The sequence below is a fragment of the Marmota flaviventris genome, chromosome 17, assembly GCF_047511675.1.
Source record: "Marmota flaviventris isolate mMarFla1 chromosome 17, mMarFla1.hap1, whole genome shotgun sequence".
Classification (NCBI taxonomy): Eukaryota; Metazoa; Chordata; class Mammalia; order Rodentia; family Sciuridae; genus Marmota; species Marmota flaviventris.
In genome coordinates this window covers 41,142,959-41,164,789 of record NC_092514.1, presented here as the reverse complement: position 1 = coordinate 41,164,789, position 21,831 = coordinate 41,142,959, and the positions used below count along the sequence as shown (strand labels likewise).

Here is a 21,831-nt window from a genome sequence, read left to right as displayed (position 1 = left end):
CTGAAATAAATAAAAGATCTATATAAATAACAACTATTTCATGTTCATGGGTTAGTAGACTTAATATTGTTAAGATGGGAACACTCCCCAAACCGAGTTAAAAGAATTCCATATAACCCCTATCAAAATCACAGTCGCTGCCGGACACAGGGGCATACACCCATTATCCAGTTACTCAGGAGATTGAGGCAAGAGGATTGCATGTTAAAGGCTAGCCTCAGCAACCTCTCAAGGCCCTATCTCTAAATAAAATATAAAAAGGGTTAGAGATGTGGCTCAAGTGATAGAGTGCTCCTGGGTTCATTCCCTGGTACCAATAATAATAATAATCACAGTTGCTTATTATTATTATTATTATTATTATTAGCAGAAATTAAGCTGTTCCTAAATTTTATATGGAAATATAAAAGGACCCAGAAAAGTCAAACTGATCTTGATAAAGAAGAACAAAGTTGAAGGACTCGCTTACTACAAAGCTAAAATAATTAAGACAATGTGGGACTGGCATAAGGTTAAGCATATAGATCAATGGAATAATATACTATTTAGAGTCCAGAAACAAACCTTAATATTTATGGTCAATTGAGGGGAGGAAATAGATAATATTTCTTTTTTTTTTTGGAGGGGATGTGGCAGGGGATTGAACTTCAGGCCTGTGCTTTCCAACCTTGCTCTCTACTGCTAAGCTACACTCCCAGCCCATCACTTGATTTTCTCTCTTTCTTTATTCTCTCTCTCTCTCTCTCTCTCTCTCTCTTCTCTCTTCTCTCTTCTCTCTTTTGCTGGGGATCAAACCCAGGGCCTTGTGCATGTGAGGCAAGCACTCTACTAACTGAGCTTTATCCCCAGCCCCATCACTTGATTTTCAACAGGGGTATTAACACAGTTCAGTGGAGGGCAGATTAATTTTTTCAATAAATGGTATCAGGACAGCTGGATATTCACATGCACAAGAATGACATTTATACAAAAAATGACTCATGAAATATCATAGATCTAAGTATAAAAGCAAAAAGTTTAAAGCTTTTAGAAGAAAACATAGGAATAAATCTTCATGACCTTCAGTTAGGAAATGCATTGTTAGATAGGACACCAAAGCATATGTGACAAAAGAAAAAGTAGACAAATTGATTGAAATCTAAAAAATTGAGTTGTAAATGATACCATCAAGAAAGTTAACAAGACAAGGGCTTGGGAGTAAAAAGACAAACCACAAAATGGGTAAAAATACTTGCAGGGCATATATCTGAGAAGGGGCCCATATCTAGAAAATATAAAGAGTTCTATGCAGCTCAATAATAAAAGACTTATTACTTGATTTTTAAAAATGGGCACAGGATCTGAGTAGATATTTCCCCACAGAAGAAATATACATGACCAGTAAGTACAGGAAAGGATGCTTAACATCTTTAGACATTAGGGAAATGCAGAACTAACCACAATGAATACCACTTCACACCCACTAGAATGGCTATATCAGAAAGATGGTAGCAAGTGTTGACAAAGGAGTAAAAAATTTGGAATCCTCGTATGTTGCTGGTGGGTATATGAAATCAAGCCACCTCTATGGAAAAGCTTGGCACATCTCAAAATGTTAAACATAGAATTACCACATGAGCTAGCAGTTCCACTCCTAGGAATATACCCAAGAGAAATGAAAATGCATCACACAAAATTCTTGTACATGAATATTTACAGTATTACTTATAATAGCCACAAAATAAATCTCTTAAATATCACTCAGTTGATAAATGTATAAATAATGTGAAATATGCATATACTTGAATTATTTGACCATAAAAGAAATGAAGTACTGATAGATACTACAACATGGATGAACTTGAAAGTCATCATGCTAAGTGAAAGAAGCATGTCACAAAAAGGCATGTATTATTTGATTCCATTAATATGAAATGTCCAGAACAGGCCCATCTCTGGGGAGGGGGATTGGATTAATGGTTGCCTAGAGCTGAAGTGTTAGGGAGAATGGGGAGTAAGAAGTAATGGATTTCTTTTTGGGATGATGATTATGTTCTAAACTTAAATGTGGTGATGATTACATAGCCCTGTGAATATACAAAACTGTTGACTGGTCTAATTCAAATTGATGAATCATATGGTATGTGGATTATATCTGAATAAAACTTTAAATTATCATATATATATATATATATATATATATATATATATATATATATATATTTTTTTTTTTTTTTTCAGTTGTCAATAGACCTTTATTTTATTTATTTATATGTGGTGCTGAGAAATGAACCCAGGGCCTCCCACATGCTAGGCAAGTACTCTATCACTGAGCCATAACTCCAGCCCTTTCAAATTATGTTTTAAAAAGAAGGGAGTATTCCACTGTGTCAGATGCTGCAGATAGACCAAGTAAGATGAGGATTAAGAGAATTGGCTTCGGTTTTAGCAGTTTGGAAGTCATTGGTGACCTTGATGAGGCGTTTTGGGTAGAGTGGCGGGTGAGTTCAAGAGAGAATAGAAACAAATACATTGGAAACAGTAAGTGTAGGCACCTTTTAAAGAGATTTGCTACAAAGAGAATAGAGAATTAGGGTATCAAGTAGAAGAAGAAGTAAGGGTTGGAGACAAAGTTTTGTTTTCAAGATAGTAGATGTCTTTTGTATGCTGATGGAAAGGATCCCAGTAGAGAGGGAAAAATTGATATTGTAAGAAAGAGGTGAAAATTGCTGATAAGTTCACAAGTAGATAGGGATTGGTCTGATGGACAGGAGGGAAGGTAGAGCGTGTGAGTAGGGTAGCAAGTAGATAAGGGCTGTGAGCCTGGGAAAGCTCTTGTCTGAGTACCCTATTTTATTTTTTATGACTTAAGCCAAGATTGAGATGTAGGAGAATCTGGAGGCTTGAGAAGAGGAAGGGAAAGTTTCCTTTAAGAGTGGGAGAATGAAAAGACTATAGACCCTAGACCCGTCAGGTAGCACTAAAGGCCCATGTAGTGTTAGTGGTAATAACTTTAAGGCAAGTGAGACCATGTTCATAGTCTTATCTTTTTCTGTAGCTATGTTCAGCCTCATGGGTACAGATATGGAGATTTAACTTGGTTTGGAGTTTTTTGTTTTTTTTTTTTTTTAACAGTACAGGTACATAATCCCCTCTGCAATTCTGAAATCAAAAGAGTTCTGAAAACTCAGTTTCTAATTTGTTTGGTGAGTTTGACAGCACTTGATCTGAATGGTTGTGAAGCTATTTATAGACTTTGTCCCATTTAGTGGGACTGTGCCTGTGTTTTTTTTTTTTGTTTGTTTGTTTTTTACCTTTATTTTTGTTTACTTGTTTATTTATTTATTCATTTGTTTATTTTAATGTGCTGAGGATTGAATCCAGCGCCTCAACTGGGTAGAGACTGCACTCTACCACTGAGCCTCAACCCTAGCTCCCTGTGCCTGTATTTTGCTGCACAAATGTTGGGGTGCTATACCAGACTTCTGGGGCATTTATGATATATACCCTATATTTCCATCCTAAAATTCTAAAAATCAAGACATCCATTCTCAAGGGTTTGTGGATCTGTTTGACAAAGCTGGACAGCCTCAAGGGATTTGAGGATGTGTATGAGAAATGATTATCCTGAGGGACTACAGAATCTCATTCACCTAGAAAGGGAGAAAGTAAGCACATGAAGAGAAGATGAGGGATGCTGGAAAGGTGGCAGGATCAATGGACTATTGATCTTGGTGGGGCTGAAGAATTTTTTTATTTTATTTATTATTTATTTTATTTTATTTTTATTTTGGGGGGGGGGCTGAAGAATTATTGGCATGTAAATGCTAGTTGGAGGATGCTGGTAAGGTAGGGAGAGTTTGTTTCAGCTGGGCTTTTAATCCTTAAAGGGTATAATTACAGAATACAAGTTAGTACTACCTTTTCAGTATCTTACTTGTGAATCCTCTGGTTCAGAGTGAATGGTTTATTCTTTCAACACAACATGTTGTGTTATGTCATTAAAAGAAGCATCTCTAGCCAGTGCTTTGGTGCTCACCTATAGTCCCAGCAACTCTGGAGGCTGAGGCAGGAGGTTCACAAGCTTGAGGCCAGCCCCAGAAATTTATCAACAACCTATCTCAAAATAAAAAAGTAAAAAGGGTCAGGGATGCAGCTACACACCTAGCACATTTTGTACATTGTTACTTTTAGGATAGATGAGAGTAACCTAATACAGTCACTTAGTTCTTATAAAATTATTTTTATTTGTAGGAAAAAGAAAGGAAAAACACATTCACAGGAAGTTCCATAGCATTTGAATTGCTTACTGCTTATTCTGTCTTTACACATCAAGGCTTAATACCAAAAATGATTTACTTAACTTCTAGTTAATAATTAGGCGTTGGAAGACACTATATACTATGCCTAATGGAATATACGTGATCTGATGAGAAACTTTTCTGTTTTGACTAATAAATTTTAACCCAAATGGCCAAGCTTAGTGAAATATTATGGCCTTTAAAATATTTTAGGATTTGTTCTAAGAACATTGTTACTTCATTCAGTGAATGAATTTATTGTCCTACCAAATCATAGGCCTTACTTCTAGCTTGAGCAGAGGTGTGATGCAACACTGAATCAAAAACTGGAAAAACCGGGGCTGGGGATGTGGCTCAAGCAGTAGCGCGCTCACCTGGCATGTGTGTGACCTGGGTTCGATCCTCAGCACCACATACAAACAAAGATGTTGTGTCTGCTGAAAACTAAAATGTAAATAAAATATTAAAAAAAAAAAATGGAAAAACCTATGGAATCTTTGAGGACTCTGGGCAGAGCTGGCTTGACTTGTTCAGTGGTAGCCTCTGGCTATATATAATCTTATATTAATAATCAAAGGTGAGTTATTGTAACTAAGTATTAAGATGCTTCCACAAGTCCAGTGACTGGGCAGTCTGGACAACTGAGTGAAATTCTTCCTCAAGATTTAAAAAAAAAAAATGGGGGTGTAGTTCAGTGGTAGAGCACTTGCCTAGCATGTGAGGCTCTGGGTTCAGTCCCCAGTATCAAAAGAAAAGGAAAAAGATCCTTCTGGAACTCTGTTCACTCATTTCCTTCTCCCGTATGTTATTATTATAAGTTTTATACTTGCTCTTGGAAAAGTTAGATGCTTTTTATCCTTGTTTGCAAGTTTGACTACTAGACTCTTTGATTTTGGAAATATTGAATTATCACTGTATGTAAGGCAGTGGGTAGAATTCTGGCCAGGGTATGAGAATTTAAGTGAGACCTGCTGCCCTCCAACAAGAAGCTTATAACAAAGCATTAGAGAGAACAAACATATATAGCCAGAATGCTTGGTGAGGGGGTATTAAAGAATTCAGAAGAGGGAGAAATTAATAATAGCATAGGGGAATTGGAGAAGGCTCCAGGGAAGGATGACTTTTTTGATTTAGGCCTTCAGAGAAGAATAGATGGAGTTGTAGATAGGCTGAGATGGAAGGAAGGTCTTCTAGACAGAGAGATTGTATTGTCAGTGGATGGTAGAGGAAGCCAGGTATGGTGGCACATGCCTGCAGTCCCAGTTTACTCAGGAAGCTGAGGCAGGAGGATTGCAAGTTTGAGGTCAGTCTTGGCAACTTAGTGAGGCCCTGAGCAACTTAGTGAGACTCTGTCTCAAAATAGAAGATAAAAATGGTTGGGGATGTGGCTCAGTGGTTAAGTGCTTCTGGGTTCAATCCCCAGTACTGAAAGAAGAAGAAGAAAAAAAAGAGGAAGGTAGGGCAAGCTGGGGTCATGGAAAGAAAATAGCAATCAATTCAAATAGAATAAATGATAAGGGGGAGCACTTTTGCTCCATTTTATCATGAATTAGTCTGGAAGAACTTAGTATCTTCCAAACTAATATTTACATCTTTTCATTATGCCTAATGGAATATATGGGATCTGATGAGAAACTTTTCTGTTTTGACTAATAAATTTTAACCCAAATGGCCAAGCTTAGTGAAATATTATAGCCTTTGAAATATTTTAGGATTTGTTCTAAGAAAGAACTTAGTATCTTCCAACCTAATGTTTACATCTTTTCATTCTGCTTTTCTCTCATTTCACTTTTATTTGTTACCTACTTTTGGAAATCATGAGAAAGAAAAAACAATTATACATGTTGATTGTTAGCAACTGTGGTGACTTAGCTGTGGAAGGTTGAATTTTTTTCCCTCAAATAGAGTTTAGCAATTATCTATGAGTATTATTATTTGATGTTGACAGTACTTTTATGTATTGAATACTTACATTTTGCTAAGTGTTTTACTTTCATCATATTTTTAATTCCCAAAGCAACTTTCTGTGCTACAATTTTAAAAATAAGGAATCTGAGTTTCAGAGAGGTCAGATATCTTGTCTCAGAGCTGAAGTTAAAAACCCAGGTATTTGGGGCTGGGGATGTGGCTCAAGCGGTAGCGCACTTGCCTGGTATGCGTGCGGCCCGGGTTCGATCCTCAGCACCACATACACACAAAGATGTTGTGTCCGCCGAAAATTAAACAATAAAAATTAAAAAAAAAAAAAACCCAGGTATTTACAGTTACATTGAACTGTATGGCACACACATTCACATCAATGAAAGCTCCTTAGAAAGATCTTAGAAAATGGGAGGATTCAAGAAAGCTATTTCCTAGATAAAAGATATTTAGATAGCAAACATTGTAACAAAATTAATTTAGACCTTTATTACAAAGGTATCAGATATCTTTCTTGCAGTAAAAGGTCTGACCCAAAGAGACTGCAGAAAAGGTCGGGGTATTGGGGGTTTGTCAAAGCATCAAAGATCTATAACCAATTTTCTTTTCCTGAGAAGAACAACTTTTTTCTTTGGAATACAAGATTCAAGAGATCGTATAGATCTATAATATTTTTTAACAGTAAAGAGGTGGGAAATATTTTGAGACTTTTAAATGGTTTTTTTGTTTTTAATTCAGGTACACTTGGAATGGTTAAAGAAAAGTGGGGGTCATTATAACTCACTTAAACCATCCAGGTTTGTCAGACCATCCTATGTGTTTTATTATGTAGGCCATCCACCTGTATAGTACAAGTGAGAAGGGGAGTAGTGTCTAAGGAAGAGTGGCAATGACAAAAACTTATCTAAAAGAATTTAACTAAAACAGGTAGGTTCCTCAGTTGTTTATGTAGATAGTGGAACTCTGGGTCAGTCATGAGATTATTCAATGTGATTCCTTTTGTTGAAATACAATGAAGAGTGATGTGGGTATAAATGATAAACAAGAAGTCAGACATTTTTTCCCAGAAGGATTTCCCGCTCTCTGCAGGTACTTACTGAGCTCCTTCAGTGGGCCACGCAGGGCCAGGATGGTGAGCACAGTCAGCTAGAGACTCTATTCTCTGTGAAGGCACCCTCAGCTAGTAGAGAAAATAGATACTAATCAAGTCATCTGCTAATGTAAATTAAGTACAATAGACATAGTGCGTGTGGGGAGGGGGGCATGGTTAAAAATGTTTCCCTGAGGAAAAGATGGTTAAGCTGAGAATTAACCAGTGAGTACAGAAGAAGGAGGAGGTAATGTTGCTTCTGGAAACCTGTTCTAGGTGGTGCATGTTCAAAAAGAGCCCCATGGCAGGAGTGAGCATTGGGCATTTCAAGTATAGAAGGAAGTCTAGTGGGCAAGTGGAAGGCTGCTGGGGCACAGACCTGGAAGTTTAGCTTCCAGTGGAGAGGTAGGTAAGGAACCAGATAGTGTCCTGACACACTTGCATTTGAAGATAGTAGTGTAACTACAACAAGGAGAGCAAAATGGGGGAGGGACGAGAGGAAATCATGACACTAGCTCAGGTGAGAGCACATGTGCTTTGATCTCCATTGCTTTCCCTTTACACTGGGTTAATAGTTATGGAATGAATGAAGATGATGTTAGAACATAGGCAGTGGTAATAAGCAGATTCCTGAACATAAGACTTGGAGCTAGATTAAACGTTGGGGATAATGGGAGGGGTATTCTAGGGATAACTCTTAAGATCATCAAAGCCTTGAGAAGGAAACTCTTGGGGAAGGTATATGAGGAGAAAAGAAAGCTTGGAACTGAATCTTTAGGAGTGTCAGTACATTAGTTAGTGGCTGCATAGAAGAGCTGGCTGAATATGGAATCAAACCAGAGGGATGCCTCATGGTGCCAAGAAAAGTGTTTCAGGAAAGTGAGAATGTCCAGTGTCACTTGCTTCTTCAAGAAGTCTAAAGGGTAAGTGATGACAGAGCCCATTAGGCATAGAGACCTTGAGACCTAGGACCACTCATTTCAGTAGAGTAATGGAAACAGAAATATTAAGTGGTGGAGTTGAGTAGCGAATGGGCAATGTGGAAAGGAGAGGTCCCTACAGGTAGTGGTCTTTTTAGGCCAACTTTATACCTTGACATGTACAATGATTCTTTTTTTTTTTTAATATTTATTTTTTAGTTTTAGGTGGATACAATATTTTATTTTTATGCGGTGCTGAGGATTGAACCCAGTGCCTCACATGTGCTAGGCAAGTGCTCTACCACTTGAGCCACAACCCCAACCCCATGTACAGTGATTCTTTCCTAGCTGTTTGAAATTATAGTCTATGCAGATTTATTTATTTATTTATTTTGTACTTCAAATGTGGTATATAAAAATTGCAAGTACTCCTTTTAGGGATCATTTGAAAGACTAGTGAGCCCTGAAGGTGGAAAAAGGTGGTAAGTGGGAGGCAGAACCTGAACAGAATTCTTAGGGGGGAGAGAGGGGAAGCAGAAGGAAGAGTAATCCCAAACCTTGGGAGTCTGTCTTTGTATCCCAGTGAGGGAGGGGCTGGAATACACAGGAGAGGAGTAGGGAGTCTAAGGGCTGTCTGCCACAGGGCAACCAAGTTAGAGAAAGGATTGCCTGAAGCTTTTAAAGATGTCTCAGACATCTGTAGCTGTGGACCCTGGAAGCTGGAGACGTTGGAATTTATAACACTGAGTCACAAATTCAGAAAGCCAGGGACTGTGTAGCCATAAAAGCAAATATTTTAAAAATTACTTAGTTTTTCAACAAGGGTGCCAAGTTCAGGTGTACCTGTAGTCCCAGCTCCTTAGGAGGATCCCTTGAGCCCAGGAGCTCAAGGCTAGCCTGGGCAACATAGTGAGACCCTATCTTAAACAAAAGAGTAGACTCCTCAACAAATGTTGTAATTGGATATGACACATATAAGAATGACATTGGCCCCTACCTTTTGCCACACACGACAATTAAAATGGATCTTGGACCTATGTAGAAAGCTCTTAGGGAAAAACACAGGACTAAATCTTCATAACCTGGGGTTAGGCAGTTGTTTCTTAGATACAATAGTAAAGGCATAAATGGCAGAAGAAAATATTGGGTTATAAAAAAACTAAAAAAAACTTCTGCTGCATGCTGGGTGGCACATTCCCATAATCTCAGCAATTCTCAATCCCAGTGACTCAGGATGCTGAGGCAGGAGGATTGAAAGTTCAAGGCCAGCCTGGGCAACTTAGCAAGACCCGTCTCAAAATAGAAACTAAAAAGGTCTGGGGATGTAGCTCAAGAAGAGCACCCCTGCGTTCAATTTTCTATAACACGAACATATACACACCTTCTGCTGCAAATGATATAAACCATCAAGAAAGTGAAAAGACACCACAGAATGGGATTTGATAAGGGACTGTTATCCAGAATATATAAAGATTTCTTACAACTTGATAACAAAAAGACAATCCAATTTTTAGATGGGCAAAGGCTTTTAATAGATATTTCTCCAAAGAAAATATACAAATGGCTGGTAAGTATAGGAAGATGCTTTACATCATTAGCTGTCAGGAAAAATGCAAATCAAAACCACAGTGAGATACCACTTCACATTTAACGGGATAGCTATAAGTCAGTGTTTACACTGTTATTACTAAGTAAATGTCCACAAGCAATGTACTGTCATTACATTTTCTTTTGTAAGTTTTTTACTGGAGCTTATAATGCTGATTTTTGAAAGGTATGCTTAGTTTTCTATATAGCTATTGTGGTTTTTCGCCCTCATATACTCCACATTCCTCAAATATACAAAATAACTTGTCATTTTCTCCCTCCCTCCCACTTTGGCTGCTTGGAAACCTTACTCCAAAAGTTCTCTGGGCTCTTCCTTTCTGAAATGGTGGCTCTTGGCCTGGGCCATCTGTTCCTGTTGCCCTTACCTCTTTCCTGAGTTAGACCTGTTGTCTAACATCTCATGTTTTTTTCTTTCTTGCTGTGCACTCCCATTTACTGAAGTGCATCCTCCTGTGAAGGAATGTGTGGAAAGTAAACTGAACTTTTGTGTATGAAGATATCTTTCTGTAATTCCCTCTATAGGTGGTTAATGATTTGGCTATATATGAAAGTTGAGGTTGGAAATCATTTCCCTCAGAATTTTGAATTCATTCCTTTGGTGTCCTTTGGTATTTGTAGTTGCCACTGAGATGTCTATCCCATTTTGATTTCCATTCCTTACTCTGAAGGATAACCACACAGTTTATTATCAAAACTGGGACACTTATGGTACTAGTCTGACAAAATATTAGGACAGTGAGCATAAACCAGAACTCTCTGGGTAAACTGGGACATGTGGTCACCCTCTTTCTATGTGACCTATTTTTTTTTTTTTTACTATTTCGGATCTTCTCTTTATCTGTGGCATTCTGAATTTCATGCTGATGCGTATTAGCAAAGACCCTTTTTCATGCTACAAGCCTGTCTTTGCAGGTTTGTTCCTATTCTTTAATTTTGGGAAGATTTTTTTCATTATTATTTCATTAAAAATTTTCTCCCAACATTTGTTAGTCAGGTATTTGACTTTCTGGATTGTTATCTAAAATTTTCTTTCTTCTTTTATAATGAGCAAGGTGATGTTATACTTTTGCCTTCTTATTTTATATGTGAGAGATTTTTCAGACACTTCTAGTTCTATTGAAATTTTTAAAAAATTATGTTTAATTTCTTGTTTTAGTCTCTTCTTAAAGCATCCTGTTTTTAGGGAAGTATATTCTCTCACTTCTGGGGATATCTTGTGTGAGTTCTTGGCCTTCCCTTCCTCAGTCTTTTTTTTTTTTAAAGATAATAGGAATTCTTTTTTATATATTTATTTTTTAGTTTTAGGTGGATACAATATCTTTATTTTACATTTATGAGGTGCTGAGGTTCGAACTCAGAGCCTCATGCGTACTAGGCAAGCACTCTACCACTGAGCCACAATCCCAACCCCCCCTTCCTCAGTCTTTCTCTTTCTTTTTCTTTCCCTCCATCTTCCTATTTTCCTTCTCTTCCTTCCTTCCTTTCCTTGTTTCTTTTGTTCTCTGCATTGCTTTTTTTTTTTTTTTAAAGAGAGAGACACAGAGAAAGAACTTTTAATATTTATTTTTTTTTAGTTATCGGCAGACACAACATCTTTGTTTGTATGTGGTGCTGAGGATCGAACCCGGGCCGCACGCATGCCAGGCGAGCGCGCTACCGCTTGAGCCACATCCCCAGCCCTGCATTGCTTTCTTGAGTCCCTTTTTTCAGTTTGTTTTGGTCTGTGTCTGAGGCTTTCCTCCAGTGGTGGTTATCGTTTACTGCCTGTTTATATTTAAGGCTAAGGTATTAAAAAGGTTTGTTTTTTTTTGTTGTTTTTTTTTGAATCTCTGAAATCTGGGCATATCTTCTTGCTTCTTAAATATAATTATTCTGTGACCTACCCCATTGGTCATCATACCCTCAAATGTCAGAACTTGTGTCTTAGCCTGTTTGTGTTGCTATAACAAAATACTACAGACTGGGAAATTTATAAAATAAATAGAACTTTATTTTCTCACAGTTCTGGAGGCTGGGAGCCAAGAGGAAGACATCAACAGGTTTGGTTGTCTGGTGAGAGGTATTATTTACTTCCAAGATGTGGCTTTTATGTTGACATCCACAGGAAGAATGCTGTATCCTCATGAGTTAGAAGGAGAAGGGCAAAATGGACAAACTTCCTTCCTCAAACCATTTTATAAGGGTACCAAATCCCATTCATGAGGGTAGAACCCTCAGGACTCCATCACCTCCCAAATGCCTTTCCTCCCAATACTATTATATTGGGGATGAAGTTTCACACACATGAATTTTGGGGAATGCCATCAGATCATAGTAGCTTGGAAATATTTGGGGGAGGGAGGACAGCCATTTACCATTTCCAGAAAACCTTTTTCTGGTTTCTACCTAGGAAATTATACAACTGAGTACTAGTATTCTATGAGTAGGAATAGGGAGGACAAAAGGTTCCAGAAGTTGGCATAGATCTTTTCACTTGTACCTCAGCCCAGCCTTCTGTATTTCCACTCTAGAGCTTCTGTGATTTAATTTTCCACAAAATAAACTTCCTTTTCTTCCAGTAAGAGGATATGGTCCATGTAGTTAGTCACTTTTCTGTGTTAGAGAATGTATAATGGAGAAAGTCCAAGTAGTTCTAGCAGCAGCAGCAGCAGCATGATCACTACCACCACCACCACCACCACCACCACCACCACACTATCCTCTGCTTCCTCCTCCTCCCTCCAGGATTCTGTGAACCTAAGTGACTCCACCGGTCTCTTTACTCCTCTGGTACTTGTGTAGTAATTACTTCTTACTCCTCTATCTCTTACTGCCTTGAAAATGTCTATGAAAATGGGCTCTTAATACCTCTTCCGTTTTATTCTTTGCTAATAATAAAATACATTATTTTATGTATCTACTGTATTTTAGGGGGGTTGAAAAGGAGAAAAAATAACCTAATGTGCTTAGTCTGCCATTTTTAACTGGCTCTGGAATGTATGTTTTCTAGTCAGTATCATAATGTTGATAGATGCTCATTAGTACTATCAGTGCCATGACTATTATATCTTTACTGAAACAGGAACCTCCAGTAACTATAATAGGAACTTGAATTTTAGTGGAAAAGTTTGTTCATGAAGTTGAACTCAGGAGCGAAATTAAATTATTGAGCCAATATCCCTAAAACTTCATTTCCTTACTTCCTGTATGCCCACCCACCTGCCTGCCTGCCTTCTGTCTGCCTTCCCACCTCCCTCTGTCCCTCCCTTCTTCCTCTCTTCCTTCCTTCCCATTCTTTCTTGGTGCTAGGAATTGAATCCAGTGCCTCACACATGCTAGATAAACATCTCCAGCCCTAAAGCTTAATTTTTCAACAACTTTCTTGAAAGCAGCTTTCCTAATTAAATTTAAATTCAATGGTGATGATAGCTGTGGGAAATAGTAATAGCTGTGAGAATACTTGGTTTGATTGTTGTTTCTGTTTTCTCATTCCAACCTCAGACACAAAAGAATCTTCTGAAATTTTAGACTGAATAAACTGTACTGGCCAGAAAGACGCATAGTATCTTTTTAATCATCAATGACTGAAAAGCACTTGGGTAGTGAACTTGCAGCCCAGGATATGTGTAGTACCCAGAATTCTTGAAAGTAACTGCTGCACCAAGTTGGTGTTTGAATGGAGGAGACCACTAAAGTGTAATAGATGCACTGCAGTTGTGTGTCTCCAATTCCCAACCTTTGTCAAGGGCATGTGGAGCTCTCTTCCAGATGAGACCACCCCTGTTGTGCTGGAGTAGTCTTCCAGGAGCAGTGTGCTCCAGTCTCAAGGGATCAGGAATAATTAGGAAAATCAGGAGTGGTGTTGTGATCTATTTTGTAGCAATGAAATGCCCTCATTATTGCCCCCCTTTTTGTTGTTTCTGTTCTTTTAATTATTAGCTGTGCCCCTCCCCCATTCTCTAGCCTTGCTCTTCACAGCATATTGACTGAGAATCAGAAGCCCATTTCTGCTCAGCCTTCAGGGCAGCTGTTTACACAGCAGCGATGTTACACAGGTTTACTGTGTCGTGTGTCTATGTAACACTGGGTTTGGATCTTGTATTTAGCTGCCAGAAGTGACTGTGATGAAGTAGGAGAGATAAACTGATAGATTGGCTGCCAGAAAGATGTTGGGAATCAATCAGATAAACAGTGTAGAGAAATAGCTTGCTGTTTTCTAGTGATAATAAACCAGTGGCCTCTGGTCCCCACATTTTTAAACGTAATTGCTGTGGTAATAATGTCCAAAACAGGCAAATGAAAAACATCGCAGGAGGTTTTTTTAATTGCGATTGAGATATTTCTTTCCCTTTTGCAATAAAGATTCATCTTATGGAAGTGAATATTTTTATAAATTTATTTCTTCAGGCCTACTTATATAAACAAATAAAAACTAGAAAGTGAACTACTTTCATAGGAATTTATTTCTTCTTCACCATCCTACCCTGGCTTCAGCTGTTTAATTTGGTGAAATATCTGTTTTGCTGCCATGCCTTACCTGCAAAATAATTGCTTACTTTTGTGAAGAAACATGTTTTAAAGCCAAACTTGTATTATTGATAGATGATCAACAGGAACTGGTTTATTTTAGCATGCTCTCTTGGATTTTTCTCAAATTTTTGTTGCTATTTCTCTGAATATAACACTTATATGGGAAAAGTGATATCTAGATTCATTATTATAACTTAAAATTCTTCTCCTTTAATGTTTAACCTGAAAATCAATTTCTTCTCTTCACCCAGTACTTTAAGATCCTATACAAAGTCTTAAATCTGCGTGAAGGTGTAGCTTCAGACTTAAGTTGGATGCAGTGGAGTACCCAGTATTAATAGGAGAGTAGGAGCGTAATTCAGGATTCCTGTGGAGTTACTTTTGCAGGAAGAGAGACTGGCCCTCTGTGTTGTACTTGCCGTGTATCCAAATGACTTTGTTTTGGTTCCTTAAAATTTTTGTGGCTGTGAATGTGCAGGCATCATGTCTGGTTGAGTTATCTGAAAGCCAGCGTGGTAGAGGAACAGCAGGGGAAAGCAAGAGGATGAAGTCCATGCTCTTAATTATTTATGGTCAGGGCTTTTGCTTGAGGAAGATCATCCTGACAGAGGTTCTAGTTCAGAAATTAACCATGCACAGCTGTGCTGTTGGTGGGAAGCTGATGCATTTTCCTTTTTGCCACACAGCCCTTCCGATCTGACCTTTTAAAGATTCTCTCCTTTGATATTAATGGGGTGGGCAAAACTAATCATAAAAACAATGAAGGGAATGTTGCACACTCATTGATCCATTTGAAATGAACTATAGTACAATAAGTCTTCCAAATGGACTTCTGTTCTCAGCTCTTGCTATCACCACCATTTAAAGATATATAAATATGAAAGGGTTAATGAGAATTCAGTCATGCTCTTGCCACTGGGTTGTCCCTTATTGATTGTAGTTTTTGAGCTGTCACTGTGCCATTCAGAATTCCTTCTATGCCCTTTTAAAGTCAGTTGGTTCTGGGAGATGATAAATATAAATCAGTTGCTTTTCCTTTTTTTCCTAGCTCCTTCGAGAACTCATAGAACGAAAGACCAGCTCCTTGGATCCCAATGATCAGGTGGCCATGGGAAGGTAATTTAGATACGGGTTTTTAAATAATAGTTCCTCCGTTGAGTCCCCTTAATTCTGCCTCCGAAGCAGTGATTGGTCATGTAATGATCAAAGTTTGAAAGATAATAAGACCTAGAAAAACAAAGTGACAAATTGTTTATCCTTATTGCCTTAAGTACAATTTGAAAAGAGATCATGAAACACCTATGTGTTTGTTTTAGTCTTTCTTTTTCAAAGTCTTTCTTACGATCTTTGCTCTAGGGTTTGGATTGTGATTGTATCCATATCAATCTACTGACCAGTGGATAAAAAGCAGCCACTAAACATGTGCTCTCAGCTGTCAGAATGTGGCACTGTGCACAACAGGTTCCTTTCTCAGAGTCGAATCTGCTTTGTTAGTCTGCCCTAATTTAGACCTTCAGTAAAAGCTTTAGCACAATTAGAAATGGAACATGGCAGCATTACCCAGATGTCAGGGTAGAATGTAAAGTAGTGAAGGAAGGCTCTTGTGTGTACGCTTCATCCCGTGGTTGGAAAATAAAAAGGGCATTTAGAGTGCTACCTAATGAATAGTGTACATTTAAATAGCCATGAGCCATAATTTGCAAAAGCATGAAAGGAAACAAAAGCTGCAAGTGCCAGAATGGGATTCTGGGCAGAGCAGCATTTTGAGAAAGCAATGAAAAATTTGTGTTGATGAAATAATTTTATTTGAGTAGAATATTATTTGAATTTTAGGGTAGGAGGTTGTTGATATTTCTTATATCTCCAGAATGTTAGAGAGGGCTGTTCACCATAAATTTCATGTGATAGAGCAAATTGCATTTAAGTGATGATTATATTGTACATTTATCTGACTTTACAATAAAATAGATTATGGTAATTAAGATTATATTAAGATTACAGTAATTGGATTTCCCTAGATTTTTTTTTTTCCAATGTTGAGTTTTCATTGTGTAAATCAGGTAAGATGACTAGCTGCTGCTACTGTGTCTCCCCCCACCCCACCTTCCTCCTTCTCCTCCTTCTCTTCTTCCTCTTGGAGCAGTTTGTGAAGATTTTCTTAACCTGGTATCCCTTGTTTGAAAAATTAATTTCTGCTTATCTAAAATGACTGCAGAATATATGAATCTTTTTTGGATCCTATCCAGACAAACCAACTGGAAAACTGAGATAGTTTGGGAAATTTGAAGATTGACTGAATATTTGATAGTAAAGTATTATTGTAACTCTTTTTTAAGGTATGATAATGGTATTGTGGTGGGGGAAAAGGGTCCTTATCTTTTATCAATATGTACTCAAATATTTATAGATGAAATTAAAACTAAATGACTAAAACTAGCATCAATAGTGCATAGGAAAATTAGACTTAAAGAGTTCACGTGTTCAAACCAACCAACAGCTGCAGCGAGAGAACATGTCACACAGCTGAAGCATTAGAGGAGAACACAGGCAGCTACACTCAGTTTGATGAGTTTTCCTGCAGACTGGTAGATTTAGTGCTTGTCACAGCAGCTTCAGACACTAAGGAGCATTGTTAACCAAATTTGCTGTAGAATTTCCCAGCTGGCATTTATGTTTTACCATTGCACAAATCCTCTTCAATTGATTAGTCACTTTGGCTCCAGACTATCTTGAGGAATTTGATGATTTCTGCAGGGTTGTTAGTGGGAAAAATTTCAATTTGTCAATACGTATAACTATTTCTGTTAGTGATGATGCATAACATTGCTTGTGAATTTCCCAGGCAGTGGCTTGCAATCCAGAAGCTACGAAGCAAAATCCACAAGAAAGTAGACAGGAAAGCCAGCAAAGGAAGGAAACTTCGGTGAGTTGCTTTTTTGAGAAAATGTGAACATATGTTGTGTCTTCTTTTTAAGGATCAGAAAAATAACAAATGATATTTGAGGAATTTTTGTGACTCAGTTTTTCTTACTCTAAAATGGAAATATGGTTTGACTTTTTTGTTCTCCTGTTGTGGATGGATGTGTAAAATAATATCTGCAACTCAGTGGCAGAGCACTTGCGTTAGTACAGGTGAGGCACTGGGTTGAATCCTTAGCACCACATAAAAATAAATAAAATAAAGGTATGTGGCTCTGCTACAACTAAAAAAAATTTTTTAAAATAATATCTGTATTTCTGAAAAGAAATAATAAGAAAACAAAGGCAACATAGTTTAAATTATTTTAGTTTTAAAAAGAAATAAATGAAGGCTTCAGAGAACGTTAATGATGTGTTTAAGTGAGGTAAGAAATGTAATTTTTAATGAGATACTGATTCATTGATTGATTGAATGGTACCAGGGATTAAACCCAGGGGTACTTTATCACCGAGCCACATCCCTAGTCCCCACCACCACCTTTATTTTGATATAGGGTCTCGCTAAGTTGTTTAGGGCCTCACTAAATTGCTGTGGCTGGCTTAGAACTTGGAATCCTCCTGCCTCAGCCTTGTGAGCCCCTGGAATTACAGGTATGTGCCAGAAAAAAATTGTTTTCAAACGGCTGGGAGTATCTCAGAAGCAGAACTCTGCTGGGTTCAGTGCCCAGTGTTACACACACAAAACAAAGAAGGAGCAAGAATAGGAATTGACACTGCTACACTTTGACTTATTTCCCTAGTAATTCTGTGTATGTGTGTGTGTGTGCATGTGTAATACAACGTCATCACACAGAGCCTCGGTGTCAGAGAAACCACTTGTAATTCAGGTGCACACACACAAAAATCTTAAACTTGTTTCATTAGGATGGTTTTAAGCATATAGTTAATCCCACATCCTTATTAGAGTCCTGCCTGTTGTTAAATTTTCTTTAGACAAATGTGAATCTGTCTTGTTTTTAAAGATCTGAGTAGATTTTGCAGCCACTTTGTTTTAGCATTTAACAAAACTCATCAGTACATGCTTATTTTTCTTTGCAGAAGTGCGCAGTTGCTTTTCATTATGTATTGATTTAGAGTTACTTTTCTTAAATCTCAAGTTAAATTGGTATAATTTGTTTTAACTTTTTTTATATGTTGAAATTTCCAGTTCTTCATTCTTTTCTGGATGCACTGTGCAATGGTTAACAGCATGTTCTCAGAGGCAGACTGCCTGAGTCTGAATCCCAGCTTTGACAGTGATAAGCAGTTCCTTTGGGCAATACCCTTGAAGTTTCTGCACTAGTTTCTTCATCTGTAAGAGGGGTGTGCAGAACCAGCCCCGTAGGTTTGTTATGAGTATCTTGTTGTACTAAAAATAGGCACTATGGTTTCCTACCTGATTTCTTTAGCTCTGTGAAGTTAACATGGTGCATCAATAGCTGTTCAGCTTGGTGTGTCTGTGGGGAGATGATTACTGGAAGATCTTCTTCAGCTGCCATTTTGCTCTGCCTCCTTCCAAGAAGGTGATCTTGCTGGGAGGATTAAATGATGAGTGTATGTGCAGCTCACAGAATAGTACAGGTACATAGTAAGCTCTACATAAGTACTCATTGCCATTATTGTCATTATTCCAGAGCTGAGTCAGTGTCTTGCCCTAGTGCTCATTTACTTGCTTCAGCATATGCTGCTTCTATTCCTTTCTCCTCTTCCTTCCCCACCTAGGATTTTAGGAAGAATGTTACCAACAGTGACAAGGCTGATTGTCACTTCGTTCTTTACTGGGATCAGGTTTTTCTCCAATCCTGTGCTTTTAAAACTACAGCCCCATAGGTCATAAATGCTCCCTAGAGAGAGGGGCTAAGGGTTTTAAATTGGGAGAGTTGGGTTCAAACCCTGGCTCTGCCTGGCTTTTTTACTTTGGTTGCTCTTTGTTCTCTGGGCCTGTTTTCATTTACTAAGTGGAAATAATATTCCCTACTTTATAGATTTGGTGTGGGAATTAAGTGAAATAATGTGTAAATGTCTGGTATACAGTAGGCATTCAATTGCTAGTTTCTTTGGTTCTCTTGTGTTTATTTGTTGGCATTTCTTTTGCAAAAGAATTGAGAGGGAAAAAATGCCTTTTCAACAATATTGCATTGTTTTGAATTTTGTACGTATTGGGGCAAGTTGCTATATTGTGTACTCTTTGAGGTGAAGGATGTGCTACTTTGTTCTTTAATTCCAGTCTTATCTATGAATAGTGCCTTGTTAGCCAACCAGAAAGTATTTTTGGATGATTATGATAGGAAAATTAAAATGCTCATCAGGTAATGAGAAATGGCTTTAACTTAAACATTATGCAGAGTAAGAAATCTGGGGCTGACAGTGTTGCTCAGTGGTAGAATGCATGCTAAATATGCCCAAGTTCCCGAGTTTGACCCCCAGCACTGCAAGAGATGAATGTTGAAGATGCCAGCACTTTTCTGTGTGGCAAATAACTTAGGAGAACATGAGTCTGTTGTTTCCCAAATAAATACATTTATCAAAATTGTTATTTATCAGATTGAAAGGGAAAACAGATTTTTCTTTTAATAGAAATTGCTTTATTATATTAATTTATGAAACTAACCTTGTTAAGTTATTCAGTAGAGTTATGTTTCAATTGTTTCAATGCAATTACATGACTCTGTTTTTGAGCATTTTGGTCATGGTTTATTTAATTTTTTTTGAGAGAGAGAGAGAGGAGAGAGAATTTTAATATTTATTTTTTAGTTTTTGGCGGACACATCATCGTTGTTTGTATGTGGTGCTGAGGATCGAATCCGGGCCGCACGCATGCCAGGCGAGCGCGCTACTGCTTGAGCCACATCCCCAGCCCTTGGTCATGGTTTAAATCCCCACATCCACATGATATCCAGAGGCATTAAAATCTTATTCTGGGGCTGGGGCTGTAGTTCAGCGGCAGAACACTTGCCTAGTGAGGCACTGGTGCAATCCTTAGCACCACGTAAAAATAAATAAAGGCATTCTGTCCATCTGCAACTACAAAAAATTTTTTTAAAAAATCTTATTCTGGCAACTGACAAGCAAGAAGGAGACAGACATTCTATTTATCAAGGCTAACCATTATAATATAAGGAATGGTTTTATTGTTCTTCAGGTCTAGGGACTGTAATAGTGCCTATCTTCTGAAGAAGATGGTAGATTGTTGTAGATGGTGAAACCCTAGAGACAATCCTGCCTGACACCCAAGAGAACAGAGACTGCTCAGGAAAACTCTGTAAACAGATTCAACATGCATGCTGAGACTTGAGAGGCTTATAAGAGATAGTTTAGTAAGCGGGGAAAAGAGTAATATTTACAAAAATCATTTGCAGGACTGGGGTTGTGGCTCAGTGGTAGAGTGCTCGCCTAGCATGCACAAGGCACTGGGTTCAATTCTCAGCACCACATAAATGTAAAATAAAGATATTGTGTCCACCTAAAACTTAAGAATAAATATTTATTTTAAAAAATCATTTGCAGAGAGTGGTGCACTCATTTGGGAAACTGAAATTAATTTGTTTTGGCTGAGACTTAATATAGAATATGGGAGAATGACCAGAGATGAAGCTATATATGTAGATGAGTGCTAGATCATGGAGAATTTTGGATTTTATATTGTATATTGTAGACTGAAAGATTTTAGGCAGAGGAATATTGTCATCACTCTTGAATTTTAGACAGTTCTGGGGTTTTCATAGAAATGGACTAGAAATTTCTGAGGGCAAGGACTGGAAGGAATAAGAGACGATGGACTGAGATGAGTAATGCAGATGAGTAATTTGTACTTAAGAGGTCAAAGAAAGTGAGAAAGTTAGAATGGTTTCCAAAGTTTTAGAGCGTCCTAGATAGATTTTTGTAGTTTTCATTGATGTATTTATTCTACAGAGAGGAATTCAATTTTTTTTTTTTTTGAGGGTGAGAGTGGATTCAGTTTCAGAATATGTTACATTTGACACAGTCTTTTAGAACTCTAAGTTTTCAGATGGAATATTGAGTCAGAAGAAGGATGTAGGTATTTATTAGTTTATAAGTTCAGAAACAGTTTAATTGTGGAATATGACAAGAATCTAGAGGAACAAGAATAAAACCCTGAGGAATGTCAGCAGACAAGAAACAGAGGAAGAAGATTCTGTAAAAGCGTGCTGAGGAAGAGTGGTCATCCCTGTTTACCTGACTCTCCCTCTGACTGTGAATGTGAGGGATATAGTCAGAATCAGAGAGGAATCCTTACTGAGAGCAATAGTGATTACTAACACTTAGACACCTTCTCACTACCAGGCACTGCTGAGCTGTTTATATACAGAAGCCAAAAGAATACAGGCTCTGGAGCCAAACTGACTGGGTTTGAAATCCAACTATTCCATTTACTATCTTTGAGACCTTGAGCAAGTGACTTTACATCTCTGTGCTTCAATCTCCTCATCTATGAAATGAGTATAATAATTGAAGTCACATCTCACAGGGTTGTTATGCAGATTAAATGAGCTAATTCATGTAAAGTGTTTAGAGAAGATAAGTA

At 37.8% G+C, this 21,831-nt stretch overlaps 1 protein-coding gene and 1 non-coding gene across 3 annotated transcripts in view; one reads left to right on the top strand and one right to left on the bottom strand.

The window, feature by feature from the left end:
- Positions 1-21,831, top strand: part of Aatf (apoptosis antagonizing transcription factor) — a 107,731-nt gene that overhangs the window by 57,015 nt on the left and 28,885 nt on the right. For both annotated transcript variants that reach the window (XM_027950303.3, XM_027950302.3), the window contains 2 exons: positions 15,376-15,443; positions 17,170-17,250. In XM_027950303.3, coding sequence (XP_027806104.1) covers positions 15,376-15,443; positions 17,170-17,250 — 149 coding nt within the window. The remainder of the gene's footprint in view (positions 1-15,375; positions 15,444-17,169; positions 17,251-21,831) is intronic.
- Trnat-agu (transfer RNA threonine (anticodon AGU)) lies at positions 11,152-11,224 on the bottom strand. Its single transcript has one exon. It is a non-coding gene; the product is annotated as a tRNA-Thr (tRNA).